Raw genomic sequence first — 19,465 nt, 5'->3', positions numbered from 1 at the left:
AATCTGTGATGCCATCCAACCATCTCATCCTCTGTCACCGTCTTCTTCTTCTGCCTTCAGTCTTTTCCAGCATCAGGGTCTTTTTCAATGAGTCAAGTTTTCTTCGCATCAGGTGGCCAAAGTATCAGAGCTTCAGCATCAGTCCTTCCAAAGAGTATTCAGGGTTGATTTATTTTAAGATATACTGGTTTGATCTCCTTGCTGTCCACGGGACTCTCAAGAGTCTTCTCCAGCACCACAGCTCAAAAGCATGAATTCTTCAATGGTCTGCCTTCTTTATGATCCAACTCTCACATCTGTACATGACTACTGGAAAGACCAGAGTCTTGACTTACATGAACCTTTTGTCAGCAAAATGATGTCTTTCCTTTTTAACACACTGTCTTCTTTCCTGTCAAGAAGTAATGATCTTCTAATTTCATGGTTACAGTCACCATCTGCAGTGATTTTAGAGCCCAAGAAGAGGAAATATGTCCCTGCTTCCATCTTTTCCCCTACAACTTGCCTTGAAGTGTTGGGCGAAATGCTATGATTTTAGTTTTTGTTTGTGTGTGTATTTTTTAATATTGCATTTTTAGCTGGCTTTTTTACTCTCCTCCTTCACCCTCATCAAGAGACTCAATAGTTCCTCTCCACTTTCTGCCATTAGAGTGGTATCATACGCATGTCTGAGGTTGTTGATATTTCTCCTGGTGATCTTGATTCTAGCTTGTACTTCATTCAGCCCAGCATTTCGTGGGATGTGTTCTGTGTATAAATTAAATAAACAAGATAATGATAAACAGCCTTGTTGTACTTTCTCAGCCCTGAATCAGTCAGTTTTTCCATACAAGATTCTAGTTGTTGCTTCTTGACCCGCATAGAGGCTTCTCAATAGAAGGGTAATATGGTCTGGTATTCACATCTCTCTAAGAATTTTTCCCAGTTTATTATGATCCACACAGTCAAAGGGTTTAGTGTAGTCAATGAAACAGAGGTAGATATTTTTCTGGAATTCGCTCACTGTCTCTGTGATCCAGTGAATGTTGGCAGTTTGACCTCAGGTTCCTCTGCCTTTTCTAAACCCAGCTTCAACATCTGGAAATTCTCAGTTCATGGAATGCTGAAGCCTAGCTTGCTGGGTTTTGAGCATAACCTTACTAGCATGGGAGATGAGTGAAATTGTCTGGTGGTTTGAACATTCTTTAGTATTGCCCTTCTTGGAAATTGGGATGGGGGTTGACCTTTTCCAGTCCTGTGGTCACTTCTGGGTTTTCCAAATCTGCTGACATATTCAGTGAAGCACTTTAATAGTGTCATGTCTTAGGAGCCCGTCACCTCCACTAGCGTTATTGGCAGCAGTGCTTTCTAAGAAGGCCCACTTGACTTCACACTCCAGAATGTCTGGCTCTAAGTGAAAGACTGCATCATCATGGTTATCCAGGTCATTAAGATCTTTTTTTATACAGTTCTTCTGTGTAATCTTTTCATCTCTTCTTGATCTCTTCTGCTTCATTTAGGTCTTTACTATTTCTGTCCTTTATTATGCTCATCTTTGGGTAAAATGTTCCTTTGATATTTCCAATTTTCTTGAAGAGATCTGTAGTCTTACTCTTTCTGTTGTTTATCTCTATTTCTTTGCATTGTTCATTGAAGAAGGCCTTCTTGTCTTTCCTTGCTCTTCTCTGGAACTCTGCATTTAGTTTTGTGTACCCTCCCCTTTCATCTTTGCTTTTTGCTTCTCTTCTTTCCTCAGCTATTTGTAAACCCTCCCCAGACAGCCACTTTGTCTTCTTCCTTTTCTTTTTCTTTGGGATGGTTTTGTTTGCTGTTCCCTGTACAGTATTATGGACCTCTGTCTATACTTCTTCAGGCACTCTGTTTATGAGATCTAACCCCTTGAATCTATTTGTCACCTCCACTGCATATTCATAGGGAATTTGATTTAAGTTGTACTTGACTGGTTTAGTGGTCTTCCCCAGCTTCTTTAGTTTAAGCATGAATCTTGCTATGAGGCTGATGATCTGAGCCACAGTCAACCCCAGGTCTTGTTTTTACTGACTATATTGCTGCATCATCAGCAACAAAGAATGTAATCAATCGAATTTCGGTATTGACCATTTAGTGATGTCCACATGTAGAGTCATCTCTTGTGTTGTTGGGAGACGGTGTTTACTATGACCAGGGAATTCTCTTGGCAGAAATTTGTTAGCCTTCATTTTGTCCCCCTGTTACCCCAGGTATCCTGACTTCCTACCTCTGCATTCCAATCTCCTGTGATGAATAGAACTTAGTTTTTTGATGCTAGTTCTATGAAGTCTTCTAGGTCTTCATAGAGCTCATCACCTTCAGCTTCTTTTGCATTGGTGGTTGGGCAGTAGACTTGGATTACTGTGATATTGAATGGTTTGTCTTGGAAATGAACTGAGATCATTCTGCCATTTTTAAGGTTGCACCCAAGTACTGCATTTCAGATGCTTTTTTTGATTATGAGGGCTACTCCATTTCTTCTATGGGATTCTTGCCCACAGTAGTAGATATAATAAATTAAATTCACTCATTTCCATCCATTTTAGTTCACTGATTCCTAAGATGTCAGTTATTTACTTTTGCCATCACCTGCTTGACCACACCCAATTCACTTTGATTCGTGGACCTAGCATTCCAGGTTCCTATGCAATATTGTTCTTTACAGTATTGGATTTTACTTTTATCGCCAGACACATCCACAATTGAATATTTCCGCTTTAGCCCAGCCACTTCATTTTGGGGCTATTGGTAACTCTCCTCCACTCTTTTCAGTAGCTTATTGGACACCTTCCAATCTAGAGACTCATCTTTCAGTGTTAGATCTTTTTACCTTTTTATAGAGTTCATTGAGTTCTCATGGCTATTATACTGCAGTGGTTTGCCATTCCCTCCTCCAGTGAATCATGTTTTGTCAGAACTCTGCACTGTGACCCGTCTGTCTTGGGTCTACACAGCATGACTCATAACTTCATTGAGTTACACGAGCCCTTCGCCACCACAAGGCAGTAATCCATGAAGGGGATATTCCTAAGACATAGCTATTCCATGTGAATGAATGTCCTATCTCTGCTCTTATCTGCTCCCTGGTTTTCCATTTTTTTTTCCACCTACATATCTACTCTCTCCAGGAAGCCCTCTCTGACTCCCTAACACAGTTCTGTCTCTGTGCTCCCAAAACACCATATACCCTTCTTTCATAGAAGCCATCATATTGTAATTTTATGTTTATTTAAATGGTGCTTAAGTCTATCTTCTCCATCAGACTGGCTCTTAATCTCATGAAGGGCCATATATGTTTTAATCCCAAGGTCTGTGAGTATGAGAAGAGTGCCTGTCATAGAGTAGGTGTTCCATAAATGTTTAATAGATGAGTGTGTTTACTGAAGAACCAACAGTTCATATTTTACTGGAGCAGCGCAGTGCTGAGTGCTTTACAAATAGTGGATTGTAAAGACCCACAGACCCGTCACAGGTCTCCTACGGGTTAGCAGTTCCAGTCTCTAGAAAACCATCCAAAATCCAGTTTATGCTATGTTGCTACCTGGATAAGCGCTCTGAGTTTTCCTTGAAGGCGATAGACCTTCAGAAGAGGTAATTAACAAGTGACCAAAATTGGGGTCTGGCTGCTTGCCACTCAAAGGCCAATAAAGAGGCACAACTGGTGAAAAGAAAAGTTTGCTTTATTTCAGAGGCCAGCAACCAGGGCCAAGGGCAGACTTGTGTCCAGAGCTCAACTCCTCCACTGACAATCAGTGGGCAAGCTTTTAAAGGGGAGCTTCAGGGGTGCACGGGCAGAGGAGGGGCTACATGTAAAAACCACGCAGTCAGTTCTGACCATCGTCTTCAAGGTGGTCACGCCACGGTCTGATGGTGTCATCTCAATTGTTTTGAGTACAGTTAATCTTTAGTTCCAGGGTCAGTTTGATCCCATTTTGTTGAGGCTAGTTCTCAGAATTGTGGCAGTATACATCATGGCTACACTCTGGTCATCATGTAATTAACTTCTTCCACATGGTGGGGGTTTTAGTATCTACAAGACAGCTCACAGGACCCGGCTCAGAATATTGTCTGTAACCCTTAAGGAGGAACTAAAGGCTCTTGACTTGGTTTAATGACTAAACTATTATTATTTTGTCCTGCTTGACTGTTTTCCTTTCCTTCTGCATTTTCTCACTTCTCTGATTAAACTTACTCTTTGGGTAAAGTTCTTCTACAGACACAAGCAGGCAGAGGACATGAGGTGAGAAGAACCATAGGGTTCTGCTCCATTTCAAAGGCACAAGGCTATTTCTGGTTAGCTTCTTAGAATCGCTAAAACATTGCACCAGGATTAAAATTCCTGACGTGGGGAGTCCAGGGCATTAACTGGAGACATGGGTGAGGAACACAGTCTTTGAGGCTGCAAAGGAGCTCCAGGCAGCAGCGGAGCAAAGACACTAGGAAAATTCACTCATAGATCACCCAGCACCCTCCACCTCCCCCCAGCCATCTGCAGCCCACGGGAGGCAAAGCAGGGCTCCTGCAATGCTGAGCAAGGTATGGTACGAAGCAGAAGTCTCAACTGCAAAATGAAGACCCTGGCATCTGAACCAGGGCAAACATTCAAGGTTGAGAAAGTAACAACGCTGAGAGTTAACAAATTGGGCTGAACCCGCTTGAATCCCAGCTGTGGAGACTCCGAAGTCGCTCTCGAGCCCTGCTTCTCAGAATCTGGGCAACAAGAGCAACACCTGAAGCTTGTTAAAAACCCAGGATTGGCAAAGCCCTGCTTCTCAAAACCCGAGCTTCATGCACAGCACCTGGGGCTTGTTAAAATTGCAGCCTCTTTGGTTTCACCCAGAACCTCCACATCTTGTGAAATGCCCAGCAAAGTTGGTCGCTCATTCCTGGGGGGCATGAAAGCCAAAATCAGCCTACAAGTGAGTCCCTGCTGTGAGAAGGAAGCTGAGAATGAACTTGATGTGTGAGGAAAAGGATGATGGTTGCGACTAGGAACGCCTGCTACTCATCTACTTTCTGTTAGAGTGCAGGCTTTCTGGGAGTTGTTGGTTCTCACTTGGAGGGACCTGCTGCTTTCTCATGCTCACCAGCGTGTTTGCTAGCTGCCCCCTGGTCCTTGCTGACCCAGCATGTCTTTGCATTTCCAGCAGATAACAAGCTGAAGAGAGAGGTGTTTTGAAGTGATGGACTTTTTCAGTGATGAGGATTCCTCTGAAGATATTTACTTCTGAGCTGGGGAATGTAGGTATGGATGCAACAAGTTGTGCCATTTTAAAAGTTGCTTTTCTGAGTCTGGTTTGAGGCTCAGACCTGTGGTATGTGGCCAGAGAGTTTATTTCTGTTTGTGTTCTTTTGAGGCTGTGTCTTCCTTAAGGATGTGTTGTTCAGGGCTCAGGGTGCTGTGCCAAGGCAGGTGCATTTCACTTTGCGGCTGCAGAAATAAACCTCAGCCATCAGTGATTGAGAAGACGAGTCACCCCGCTTCTGCAACCAGGACTGGTCTCAGCCGAGTGGTTCTGCTGCAGTTAGCAGCAGGGGTGCGAAGTCCATAGAGGCTTGGCTGAGAGGGTTGGGGTCTGGCTAGGCCCCTTTCTTTCCACATAGTTTCCTATACTCCAGGAAAGCCTGTCGTCCTGTTAGAGCCTGGTAGCTGGATTCCAAGCAGGATATTCTCACAAGGAAGAGGCACAGTGAGTAAGGTTTTCCAGACTATTGGCATCACACATGCCAATGGCACACGGACAAAGAAGCCACCTCCATAAGAGGGGATGTCAGAAGGGCATGGAGCTTGGGAAGTATGGTCTGTCGGGGCCACCAGTACCACTGTTGCTCCCCCACCTCGGGTGGAGGGGCAAAGATGGAAAGAGAAATGAAAGTTTAGTCACCTGTGTTGAGTGGATGCACGTGTTTACATGACCAGGGGTGTATGTGCAGTATTCCTGGAAACTTTGGGGGACTCACCGGTCTTTTCCCCAAAGATTCCTTTTATTCAGGAATTGTCATTTTACTGAACAGTCATTTGGTCTCAGGGTTATGGGAGAACAGTGAGGCACGAGGGGACTTCCAGCAGGCTCATGAGTCTGTCAAGACTGAGATCAGGGTGAGATCTGATGCTATAGCTCGATTACCTCAAATCATGAAGTCAGGAGCATAGAAAGACTGGATATCGTGTTCTGACAACACCCTAGAAAATAATCAAGAGATGTAGACAATTATTTTCCCTAAAATATTATGCGATCTCCTTTTTTCTTTGCTGTTTCTTTGTCTCATTTACTTATTTCAAGTTTTCCACTTATAGTGGGGTTACTGTGTATTGAGACAGGAAGATAGTGGTGGATAAAATTAAATCAATGTGCTCCTCTTGTGAGATTTAGTTGGGAGCTCCACCCCCCGCTTAGGGTTTTAAATAAGTTTAACTTTGAATGATTTAATTACTGTGAAAATAAATCCACCTTCTGTGGTTCATGATCTTAAAATCAGTGAGTTTTCCAATTCTTACCATGGCTGGAAACAAGATGCTGTGAGGAATACAGGTAGTGGGGTTTTCATCTTAGAGGTCAATGAAAGGGAAATAAGACCATTGCAGCCGGTACTTGTTCATGTTTCCAGGACTTACTGAGGTTTGTGGAGTTGGGATTCAATGCCCGCTCTTCTGATCCTGAGTCCAATCTGATTCTTGCAGGACCGTCGGACCATTTAAGGCTGAACCATACTAAAGAGGTAGCTAAAGATTTCCTAGGGACTTAAACTCTCAAGTCTGTTCATCTAAAGCTCTTCATAAGCAGCTTTACACTTATGTTGGGGTCAGTTTACCCATGATCTCTACATAAACTTCCTTTTTGACTGGAAAGTCACTTTCATAATGATCCTTACTAAATGCAGGAAGGTTCTTAGAATGATAATCACAGGTCATAACTCACCTGATTAGGGATGCAGAATATGGCATAATGATTGGCCTTAGGCATGTTGCTATTTCTTCTCATATGAATATATTAAGTTGCTGAGTCACATTTGACTCTTTGTGACTCCATGCACTACAGCTTGCCAGGCTCCTCTATCCATGGGATTCTCCAGGCAAGAATCCTGGAGTGGGTTTCCATTCCCTCCTCCAGGAGATCTTACAAACCCAGGGATCGAATCCCTAGTTTTCTGTATTACAGGTAGATTCTTTACCATCTGAGCCACCAGGGAAACCCTTATTTCTTCTAAGACTCTGTTTTTTTCACTGGCATAATGGAAGTGATAGCAGCTGCCACACAGGTTGTTAAGAAAGAACGACCTTTCATTTCTCAATGAATGAAAGAAAGAACCTATGTCAAGCAGAGTCTGGTCCATAGTAAGTCTGGAAATGATCACTTATTATCTTGGTGATGATAAAGATGCTTTGTCCCTGGTCTAGTTCCCAAGAGGCACAAGGAATGCTGTGGTCGTCATATTGTTGCTAAGATCTGTAACTCAGATTTCACTGTGAAATGTCATTTGTTGGCCACACATCTGCCTGATAGAATGAAGTGAAGATTTAGCCATGTGTGTTGGCATTAGAATTTTTTACCTTTTTCTTATTCTTTTTTGTTTGTTTGTTTTTTGATTGACACAAAAGAGCAAGCATCCAGTCCACTAAAACAAAGAAAAACTATTACTGGTATTTTTATTTCCAAATGTTCCAGCAGTGCTCTGCAAGCAATGACCTTTTCATTTAACTCTGTTTAGGGTTTGATGCCTATTTTACATCCCGCACACTTGAAAACAACCGAAGAAACGTATGGTTTGCCGAATACTGGGAGGAAAACTTCAACTGCAAGTTGACGATTAGTGGGTCAAAGAAAGAAGACACAGATCGCAAATGCACAGGTAATCTCATTCTCGTTGTCCTTCTCCTGTTACTCTACGTGGCCAGCATTGAAATTTCTGTAGAGCTGACAGAAGGAAGCTTGGCTGGAGACAAATTGAAAAAGTAAATTGAATTTTACTAGATTGTTCAGAAAATGGAACAGGAGCATAAGTCTTGCAGGACAAAATCACTACAGACAAGAATGTATTCTTTTCTGCCTGTCCATCTAGTGATAATTGACATTTTCATTGATTCTTTGAATTCAAAAGGGGTCATGTTGCCTTGAATGTCCTCACTGAAAAATATTAGTTCACGTTGTAGCCAGGAGTATAAAGTCATTTTCACAGAGGCTTAAATCTCTCACCAATTCCATGTCAGCATCAGAATGAACTGTCAGCAGAGACATGACTAAAAATGCTAAAACAACATATTTGATGATGGAAACAAAGTGTACGTGAGGATTTCAGTGGACTTTCATAATGTCCAAATTGAGTTACCTGCTATTTAAAATATGCTTTAAGATACTAAGCCTCATATGTAACCTTATATAAGTATTCTAAATGAGAAACACAAGTGTTTACCATTTGTTTATGTGTAGTCCATAATCAGAAAGCAGAATCACATATTTATCCATGGATTCATTCACAAATATGTATTGAGCGACTCCTTTCTCCTCATCACTGTGCCAGGTACTCCTGATCTGATGGGGAGTAAACCAAGGAAGTAAACCATGCTTTCATGCTGCTAGAGAAAGTAGGGGGAAAAATCAACATTATTCCAGTGACTTTTCTATGAATACATAATTATACACTGTAGTAAATATTGTGTGTGTATGGGCATATAATCAAGGAATTTTACTCATCTTAAAGGTAGAAGCTCTCTCAAAAGATGAGTCGACACTGGCTGGTTAGGAAAGGAGAAGAACAGACTGGAGAGTTTCTGAGAGACCATGGCACAGGGCTTATAGCAGGAGAAATGATGGCACCTCAGAGGACTTGAAAAGCAGAAAACCGTGCTCTCAAGAGAATAGGATGAAAGTGTGAGTCAAGGCTGGATGTGTAAAGATATGGACAAAGGAATAAGCTGTAATGGAACGTGTGTGGATTTGGGTCTTTATCCTTCGGATTCTGGAAATTGTAGGAGATCTTGCACAAGTGTGTCCTGTGTCCCGCCACCTTACCACCTAGCCCTCTATTAAATAGCACTCACCAATTTTATGCTTAAGTGGGCTTCAACATTTGCAACGATAACCTTGAGGTAGCACAAACCCTGAAATGTCTTTAGTATGATCAAGAAAGGACATTCATATTGTATATCATGAGTAGTTTTTCTCTGCAATGAAGGTCTTTGAATATTGGCCATCCAGATATTACAGATTCACCCATTCAGCAAACATCTATTAATGAAGAGTAATGCATATTGAGCACAGTACTAAAATACCATGAATGGTGTGAGGATGCTGAAATTTAGACCTTTTCCTCAAGGAGTTTTTGTTTTGTTTTGTTTTGGTGTGTGTATGCATGCGAAGAAAGGGAGATAAGATATAAACAGAGACATGAGTTACAATAATAATTTGAAAAATCTGTATAATACACAACTGGATATGTGACTCAGTTACCTAGGCTATCAAATTAACCACATTCTCTAGACCATAGTGTATAACAACAGTGTTGTCAGTAATAGGATCCTTATAACGTTGCGGGGGGTTGGGGAGAAAAAAATATTAATTCAATGTTGACTAGACCTAGGTGACACAAAGCTTTCAAGTGGAAACCGAAAAATTAGTTTGACATGTGGATAATTTATCTCTATGACAGGGGACATCCAAATGTGCTAGAAGTATCTAAATGATTGATGACAGTTTTCTGGCTCTTTCTGACATTTGATGCTTTGTAGAGTCTGAAAGGGGGACTGAATGCTCTGATGGCCCTTAAGATCATTCTCAGACGCATCTCCAGTCTGTGTAGATACTCTAACCAGACTGTTTTGTCTGCAGTCATATTTTAGTGCTGATTATTGAAAATTTAAGTTTATAAAAACATGCAAGCTCATTATCCAAACCACTACCTTCAGAAATAGAAACAGCAGTGTTTGTGTTTTCATATCATGCTTCCTCCATGTGAAGAATCTGTGATCACATCTGCTAAATTACCTGTGACCCCAAATTATGTAAATATCTTCTCTCTTCTTACTTACCACTTTCCATGCAGTAGAAGGTACCATCCTGTGTGAAGGTAGATGTTACCACTATCAGTGTATGTTTTGTTCTTCCCATTGTTGACTATAACAACATGGGCGGTCTGTGTTCGTTATTATTTCTTGTACTTTCTTTGTCCAAATTCAATGAAACTTCTATTTTCTTTGAACATATTCCCAAAATACTATTTCAAAAATCCTGACACTTTGGAACTTGGAAGTGGAAAAATGGGGGAAAGAACAGACTGAGATTTGCTAGATCACAGGGAAAGAAAACATCGAGAGAAATGAAATAATGAATTGTATTACTGAGAATTCTTGTATTGAGAAATTGTTGTAATGAAATAAAAGAGTGGATGGGAGAAGGAAGCCATTAGTGCACTTAAGGATATGGGGTGATGCAAGGGGAAACTTGTGTTGGTATCAGATTTTGAAGCACCAAGAGAATGGGCACGTGGGGAAGAAGCAACCAGAGGCGGAGGCAGGCTGAATCATCTGGCAGTGCAGAGAGTGTAGTTAGTGGGTGTCTTGATCTGAGGACTGCAGAAAACAGCCCCCTTCACATATCTCTCTGTGACTGGTCTCTGTTGAAGAAGAAAGTCTTGAAATATTCATTCCTAGTATTCAGACACAAACTAGCATGCGCCCTTTTTTTTTCTGGAATATATAGCCTCTGTAGCCATCATGAGCTACCTATTACCTATTAACTCCAAGTAGTCTTGGGTCATTCAAGATCATTACATAAGTTATCTGGTCAGATGAGTCTTGAAGATTAGGTGTGGGATCCATAACTATTTGGAGAGATTAAGTCCCTGAGATCAGGGGGAAACAGTGAGCTCTAAAAAACCCAAGATGGTACAAAGTCACAAAAAGGAGAATAATTGTTAAACAAAAAAATCATCATTAAAAAAACTGTATATGCTTTATAATTTAATGTGGGGTTACTTGTGTGTAGATTCGTATAGGAACTTACATGAATAACCATGTAATTCTTATTCCTATAAATTTTCCATACGCGCTTAAAGTCACCCTCAAACAAGGAAAGCTACCACATTCTTCAGTATTTTAAGCAAACCCCAACTTTCCCTGATACCCAGTTCCAAGATCTCTCAACCTTGAGAACTGGGCATTCTTCATGCCACCTTCCCTGGAGGTTGCCTGATTGTCACTGATAGAAATTAAGACTTGCCAGGGACCCATCCTGCCTGTTGGTTGTCTTGGCTGCCCTGCCCCAAGGGGCCATGCTCTTGGGAAGGTTTGTTGGTGTTTTTAGCTTCACAGAAAATGCAAACGCTACTTGACGGGTACTAATACCAGTCACGCTGCTCCGTGGAAGAGTTCCATCTCCTCGTGCACATAGAGGCAGCTACACACCTAACAGAGTGCATCATTTTAGATAGTCCATTATAGATTATGTGTCACCTATGAAAAGAAAGATCGGATGGGATTTTCTTCAGGTTAAATGTACACTCTGCCACCCCTGCCCCACTGGGTAAGTGTTTACGCTTAATGCTCGCCAGTATGTTGCTGACACAGAGACCAAGCCAGCTTATGATCTCTTTGGGAATTATATGTTTTTGTGGAGATACCAAGGTCAAAGGAAGTAGGAAAAAAACATAGATGAAGTGATGTGTCTGCAGAAGAGATTGAGTCCATCTTGATATCAGAAAAATCACTCTACCAAAATGGCTGTGAAACTGTCATGAAAGAGGCTAGGACTGTGTTCTAGGGCTCTCTCTTTATATCCCTGTGGGAGATTGGAAAATATTGCTTACCCTCTCAAGGCCTTTCCTCATCTTTGAAATGGGAATCAGAAAAGTTCACATCCAAAGTTATTGTGGGGATTAAATTAGATCACTCAAACAGGGGATGTAAAATCATATCATTTCATAGTAAGAGCTCAGTAATGGCAAGTGTCTGCTGTTCTGGGCTCAAAGCAGTTACCTGGGATGTGCGAATGGTGGGTCATGAAGATCCTATTGCCTTATGTCAGTCCTATGGAAAATCAGCATGTATATCAAATTCCAACAGGAAAATAAAGTCAAGGCTTTGAATAAGCATGTATGTATACACAGGAGATTCTCACTGGCGTGCACGTTGGACAGCAGTGTACAGAGGCATTGCCAAGTTTGTAGGCAGGCAACATTCAGCTTGTTGTAAATGGGATGCTGGAATGAGGCTCAAAGATTATGGAATTTCAGCACCAGAAGGACTTCCGTGGTAATTCAGATGGTAAACAATCTACCTTCAATGAAGCAGACCCGGGTTCAATCCCTGGGCTGGGAAGATCCCCTGGAGATGGGAATGGCAACCCACTCCAGTATTCTTGCCTGAAGAATTCCGTGGACAGAGGAGCCTGAAGGGTTACAGTCCATTGGGTCGTGAAGAGTCAAACAGGACTGGGTAACACACACACAATACACACACTCACACACACTCACTGTAGAGTATCCCCAAGCATTTTTGAACTTTGGACTTGCTGAACACCTCCTTGCCTCAACTTTTGTACCATTTATCCCTGATGCACCATATGCCTATGTGGTTAGTAGCATCCCCAAGCTCTTTGCTTCTGAACCCATTCTTTAAAGTCAGAAGGTCCTGAAAATTTGAATGTGCCTGCCTGTGGCAGTCCATAAAAATTATCACTGTGTCGTATTTTAAGACTCACGCAGACGTTTGTCTAGCTAACATTATCGTCCTGCCACATGTCACTTTGTAAATACTGATTCATCAGAATTATCTCTTTGTTGAAAAGAAGGAACTCAGCATTTAGAAATCCATCATCTCATGAAGGGATAATTTAACTTTCAGAGATTTGTTCTTCTTTTGAGATGACAGAAGAAGAATAAATTGGTGACATATTTTTTGTTTTGTTTTGTGGCAAAAATCTAATGTATTCTAATTTCAATTGGAATACACTTGAAATGTATTCCAATTCCATGTCTGAAATTCAGTTGGACATGACTGAAGCTACTTAGCCCACACACACACTTTCAGATCATATAATAGGCAAATTCAGTTTCAATCTGAGTCACTAATCAACCAATATTTACTGTGGACATATATCGGGGGCCAAAGAGTATACTTTGGTAAATGTCCACGTTTTGGGAGGCCAGTATCCTTAAGCTGTGTTTACACCTTACTTGTCAAAATTAATAGTTTAAGTAAAGACCACTCTATTGGGAGTGGGAGGTGGCAAAACCCTATTAAGAAATGCTGTTAGTGAAAGTGGATTAAAGATCTAAATGTAAGATCAGAAACTATAAAACTCCTAAGAGGAGAACATAGGCAAAACACTCTCTGACATAAATCACAGCAGGATCCTCTATGACCCACCTCCCAGAGTAATGGAAATAAAAGCAAAAATAAACAAATGGGACCTAATTAAACCTAAAACCTTTTGCACAACGAAGGAAACGCTAAGCAAGGTGAAAAGACAGCCTTTAGAATGGAAGAAAATAATAGCAAATGAAGCAACTGACAAAGAATTAATCTAAAAAATATACAACAGCTCATGCAGCTCAATTCCAGAAAAATAAATGACCCAGTAAAAAATGGGCCAAAGAACTAAACAGACTTTTCTCCAAAGAAGACATACAGATGGCTAACACACATGAAAAGATGCTCAACATCACTCATTATCAGAGAAATGCAAATCAGAACCACAATGAGGTACCATTACACGCCAGTCAGAATGACTGCTATCCAAAAGTCTACAAGCAATAAATGCTGGAGAGGGTGTGGAGAAAAGGGAACCCTCCTACACTGTTGGTGGGGATGCAAACTAGTACAGCCGCTATGGAGGACAGTGTGCAGATTCCTTAAAAAACTGGAAACAGAACTGCCATATGACCCAGCAATCCCACTGCTGGGCATACACAATGAGGAAACCAGAATTGAAAGAGATGTGTGTACCCCAGTGTTCATCACAGCACTGTTTACAATAGCCAGGACATGGAAGCAACCTAGATGCCCATCAGCAGATGAATGGATAAGGAAGCTGTGGTACATATACACCATGGAATATTACTCAGCCATTAAAAAGAATTCATTTAAATCAGTTCCAACGAGGTGGATAAAACTGGAGCCTATTATACGGAGTGAAGTAAGTCAGAAAGAAAAACATCAATGCAGTATACTAACGCATATATATGGAATTTAGAAAGATGGTAACAATGACCCTATATGCAATACAGCAAAAGAAGCACAGATATAAAGAGCAGTCTTTTGGACCCCGTGGGAGAAGGTGAGGCTGGGATGATTTGAGAGAATAGCATTGAATCATTCATGTTACCATATGTGAAATAGATTCCCAGTCGAAGTTTGATACATGAGACAGGCCACTCAAAGCCGGTGCACTGGGACAACCCTGAGGGAGAGGATGGGGAGGGAGGTGGGAGGGGGTCAGGATGGGGGGACACATGTGCACCCATGGCTGATTCGTGCCAGTGTATGGCAAAAACCCACTACAATATTGTGAAGTAATTAGCCTCCACTTAAAAAAAAAAGAATACTGAAGTGGGTAACCATTCCCTTCTCCAGGGGATCTTCCCAGCCCAGGAGTCAAATCCAGGCTTTGATGAAAGATATCTGCATTGTAGGCAGATTCTTTGCTGTCTGAGCCACCAGGAAAGCCTATTCCAATATAAAATAAAAAGTTAAAAAAATAAAATATCCTTCTCATGTGTTTAAAACAAAAATGCTGTTAGTGAGCGTAAAGCATGCATTTCTCAAGTCTTTTATTTTTACCCTGGACCCAGACCTGGGAGAGCCTATATAATTTGTTAACTATCAGGACAAAGGAGTTACACTGAAGTAAGTTAAATTCTCTGAGAATATATGGGGCATGGGGAGAGGAAGGATTTGACTCTACTAATTACTTTCCCTGTCATTTTATTATGCTATTCTTAATTGACCTTTAATAGTTATATAGATGTTATATTGTGATTCCTCATTTATTCAGCATGACTAAGGAATCCACTTCAAAATGCTATAGACAAATAATGTCTTACTCTTTGTTGCTGTAAGACTTTTTGAAGTCATTTTGATGAGAAGTAAAGTAAAATGTATTTTTATTCCTTTTTGCTTTGTTAAACTAAGGTTTGATGCAGATTAATTGTAATTTAATAAGTATGAACCAGATTATTAGAATTTTTATATGTTGCCACTCATTTTAAAATGAATATAAATATGTGTTAAATGTCTCAGAATCATCTCAGAATGGCTTTGTGGATATAGTACAGCATTTTATAGCAACTCTTTGGGTGAATTTACTAATAAAATTTAGCTAGATGAAACGGTTATCACTCTAGTATTACCCAAATTAGAATTACCTGAATGTCACATCTGAAGTCATCACTGTTCTTGGAAAACATATTTTAAATACTTTTTGGAATAGAAGTATTGAATAAAAATCCCACATTCATAAAAGATGATTATAGGTATGACTTTGGGTTCCTGTATGTACTAGCCGACAAAAAGACTTCAGCGGAGCATTAAATCATATGAAAGGCCATGCTGATTCTGTGGCTTTACTATTAATTCAATTAGATATGAAAGTTTATCTTTCTAAAGGAATTTTAGAACAGAAGGGTAGCCTGATTTCAGTGGATATCTTTCATCAAATATGTCAGTTGTGACACTGGGTAAATTTGAAACAAGATAAGTGGCACGTGGTAAGGCTGCTTCTGAGAGCGGTGATCACTGCATCCTCTCCTCCAGCTAAGTTACAAAAGTACAACTCGGGGCCACAAAACCAGCAGTGCAAAAAACACCACTTTTGATTGTTTTCTGTCGTTTTGTTTTTGCATCTCCATTCCAGTTATGTGTAAAAGTTTAACCAGTCCTTTTAGAGTCCCTCCTTCCTACACATCAGTGTAGTTGAGACTTAGTTACAGAGGGCTCTATGAAGGTGGGGGCACTGGGGTTGTTTGTGAGGTCCCTTTGCTCTGGGCCTTTGACATTTCCCTGTGACCCCCGCCTGCCCAGGAATCCACTCCCAGGAACGTGGTACCCTCTCTTAGGAGCGGAGATGTGGAGGTGAGCACAGCATGGTCTCCTGGCCCCGCCTCAGGGCTTCTCCGGACTCAGCTCTGATCATGATGGCTTGTCCAGTCCTCCTGACGCTGCGAGGTGGGAGGGATGGAGCCGAGGACTCTTTCCAGGGGTGCACAACCCCCTTAAACTTAGAGGCTTCCAATTAGTCTCTTCCTTTTCATCTTCTATTCCTGACTGTCTTTAGTAGAGGCTGAGGGAGAATGCTAACTTAGGTCCAGCCATGTCCTTGTAATTCTTTAGCATGTGGCAACCCTGTGTGTCTTGAACCCTCTAGGACTCCAACCTCTGAAGCTCAGAGCTTTATATTGACCACATGATGCAAACTCAAATCAGTTTTTTTTTTTTTTCCTGTGTTCTATTATAAACTTCTTAAAAGCAATGAATAAGAGCTTTGGAGCATACAATGACATATAAATATGTAAGGATATTACTGCCAGGCTCCTCACTCCAAGCAAGAGTACTGAAGTGGGTTACCATGCCCTCCTCCAGGGCATCTCCGTGATGACCCAGGGATCGAACCTGCATATCCTGCATTATAGGTGGATTCTTTACCGCTGAGCCCCTACCTTAGCAAGAATTTGCCAGAGAGCACTATATGCATACAAGCAAAGTTAGAGGAGTCATGGATGGCAAGCCAGGCCCTTGTGTTTACTAAACAGTGCGGATGTAGCACTAACTTCATAAAGCTCATTTTCCCAAGTCTTGACCAGATGTCTAAGGTAGAGGCTAGCTGCCTTCAGCCTTCTCAAATAGATGTGTGTAGATGAACTCTGCAGAAAAATGGATGCTTCTTTCTGCCGCTGATCCTCCAAAGCATGAAAAGGGTTCTCCAGCACACACCATTGTACTTCAGGCCTACAACTCACCAGGGGATGGACAGAGCCAGGTTGAATTCTGTGCAAGATCAGGCGGATCATGGAACACCATACTGAAAGCCCAGGGGGATCCAGGCAAAAACCATTTCCATAAACGGTAGAAGGGGTAATTATTTGAGCTGTGTGTCATTTCTTTCTCATTACCTTCAATAGGCGATGGCTTTACAAACTGGAGTTACAGCCTTGCCACATTTTGTAAACTCTGTCAGGCTATGCAGTTTATGAGAAGGAATTCCCAAATGAGGGGAATTAATGCATCGGTGTCATCTCAGCAACAGTCCTTGTAAACAAAAGTGCCTCTTCTAAGCAATAGAAGTATTATAAATTGGCTGCTTAGACTCATTCTAGTAGGTTTAAGAAAGGGCTGTTGCATGACTTATCAAGTATCATCAAGGAAGTTAGACTGGAGTACAGTTTTCCTTTGGAGGCATTTCTAGTAATGCAAGTTTTTTTTTTCCTCCTTTTCCTCCTTCCAAAGAGAAATGTTGGTACGAAAAGCATTTTAGGCTTTTACAATGTGTGCAGCATCATACTCATTTTTTCTAGAGAATAAAAAATGTGCCCACAAAATAAACATCCACCATTTGTGTTAATCCAGATAGAACTGTCCAGGGGTACTTCTAACTTTGTTTTAGTGTTTCCAATCACACCTGGTGAGGTACCTGGTGAACCCACGGGGAGGCTTCCCATTTCCTCACCCTCAAATAGTGTGTGTTTGCCCTCCTGGTGCACAGAGCTCTATTATGTAGAAACAGTGTTCAAGCTGCCTGATATAGTTACACTAATCGATGCATGAAAAGTGATTGAGACCTGCAGAGTCCAAGTGCCAGGTGTGAGCCCCAGCGCTCTCCCATGCTGTGTCCATGGACACGTCCCTGAGCTGTCTCAGCTCCATGTCTCCTGAGCCATGAAATGGGAACAGCAGTAATCCCTGTTCCATGGTCTCACTTGCCAGGATTCGATAGAATGGTGCCCGGTGGAAATAGTTTATGTGCAGTGGGTTCATATGCCATTATGGTGGTGGGTGGTGGTGACTAAAGTTACCTTTGGCTTTGTTTTTATAAGAAGTATCTCCCCCATGATTGAAATCCTTTTTAATGCTCATAGTCAGTCTTATTTCTCCCTTGACGTTAGACACCCTTGGTCTCGTAAAGTACTAGGCACAGGTCAGTATACCTTATGAGTTTCTATCCTCCCGAGTGGTACCCCATCAGCCTGGTGAAATAAACAAGATGTGCATCACCCTCCTTTTATAGATTAAAACAGAACTGAACCTTGGAGCAATTGTGTGACCTATCTGAGAACATAGTTGCTAATGAGAAAAATCATCCCAGTAACTGGTGACACTCATTTTCTCTCACGGTCTATCCCCCATTCGTTCGTTTGACAAATATGTGTCAGGTGCCTGCATAGGGTGAGCAGCTGAGCTGGAAGCAAGATACAGGCTCTGCCCTCAGGGAGCTTCTATTCCTGTCCAGAAGGCAGGTGGAAAACCAAAAGCAGATGAATAAAATCATTGCAAGTTATGATTAGTGCAGTGAAAGAAATAAGAGGTTAAACTAGAAAACAGCAGTTAAGAATTGTTCCAGAAAACCTTAAACACCCTTGGTGTTTAAGGGTGTTTAAGTTCTGCCAACTTAAATAGTTGGCAGAAACCACTGCCACAGCCCTGACTGTCTGTACGAGCTTTTTATTCCCATTATACAGACAAGGAAGGCATGGATCAAAGGGATCAACCACAGAATAAATGCAGCTGATATCTCCCTGTGCTCTTTCTCCTCTGATGCCTAACTGCCTTCCTAGACCCTTAGGACGTAAATAGACACATTCTCCTTTGGGAATCTATTTCTGGTTTTGTTAATGCAGCAGTTTCCTCACTTGCTGACACAGAGCCGGTAAAGGATCTTCAGTAGAACACCTCTGATCATGATCCTGGATGGATCCCTCTGGGCCTCACTTAGAAATGGCTGTGATGAAGAAGTGAGTTGACCTGGTTTCCTGTCTCCTCTCCTGAGCTCAAAGCAGGGCAATACTTTCCGGTTGTGCTCAAACTTTGTTATGTTGATGAAAAGCTATAGCTTGTACCAAGAAAAAAGACACAAATACACATGTCCTGTCTCATCAGCAGCTTAATCACACAACAGGGAATTGCAGCCTGAACTATAAAGTTCTCTCTGAGTGTGTCTCATCCTGGTGGGACTCTCTGTCCTTTTAGGGTTGGGCGAACAGTCCTGCCACCTTATGAAAACAGATGGTGGAGACTGAAATCATGAGAAATCATATATAGTACAAAATAATACCTTTAAGGAAAAGCATACCAGTATCAGAGTAGCAGTTATAAATTGAGCTACCAAAGTAGTCTGATGCTCTGGCAGGAGTGGGCAATTTTCTATGGTAGGGAAATGTCCAATTACTAGATGCTGTTGCTTTTTTCATTTGAGAAAAATGCAACTGTCACAAGCAAGTTTCAGGCAAGTTTGTAACAAATGGCTACATT

The 19,465-nt window shown here is 41.5% G+C and overlaps 1 protein-coding gene across 1 annotated transcript in view; it reads left to right on the top strand.

Moving 5' to 3' along the window:
• The window catches only part of GRM7 (glutamate metabotropic receptor 7), an 812,551-nt gene that overhangs the window by 522,661 nt on the left and 270,425 nt on the right, over nucleotides 1-19,465 (top strand). Inside the window, exon 5 of the mRNA XM_065935278.1 lies at nucleotides 7,720-7,860. Within this exon, the coding sequence (XP_065791350.1) occupies nucleotides 7,720-7,860 (141 nt within the window). The remainder of the gene's footprint in view (nucleotides 1-7,719; nucleotides 7,861-19,465) is intronic.

The sequence above is a fragment of the Muntiacus reevesi genome, chromosome 4 (assembly GCF_963930625.1).
Source record: "Muntiacus reevesi chromosome 4, mMunRee1.1, whole genome shotgun sequence".
NCBI classification, from domain to species: domain Eukaryota; kingdom Metazoa; phylum Chordata; class Mammalia; order Artiodactyla; family Cervidae; genus Muntiacus; species Muntiacus reevesi.
This window is presented reverse-complemented; position numbering and strand designations above follow the sequence as displayed.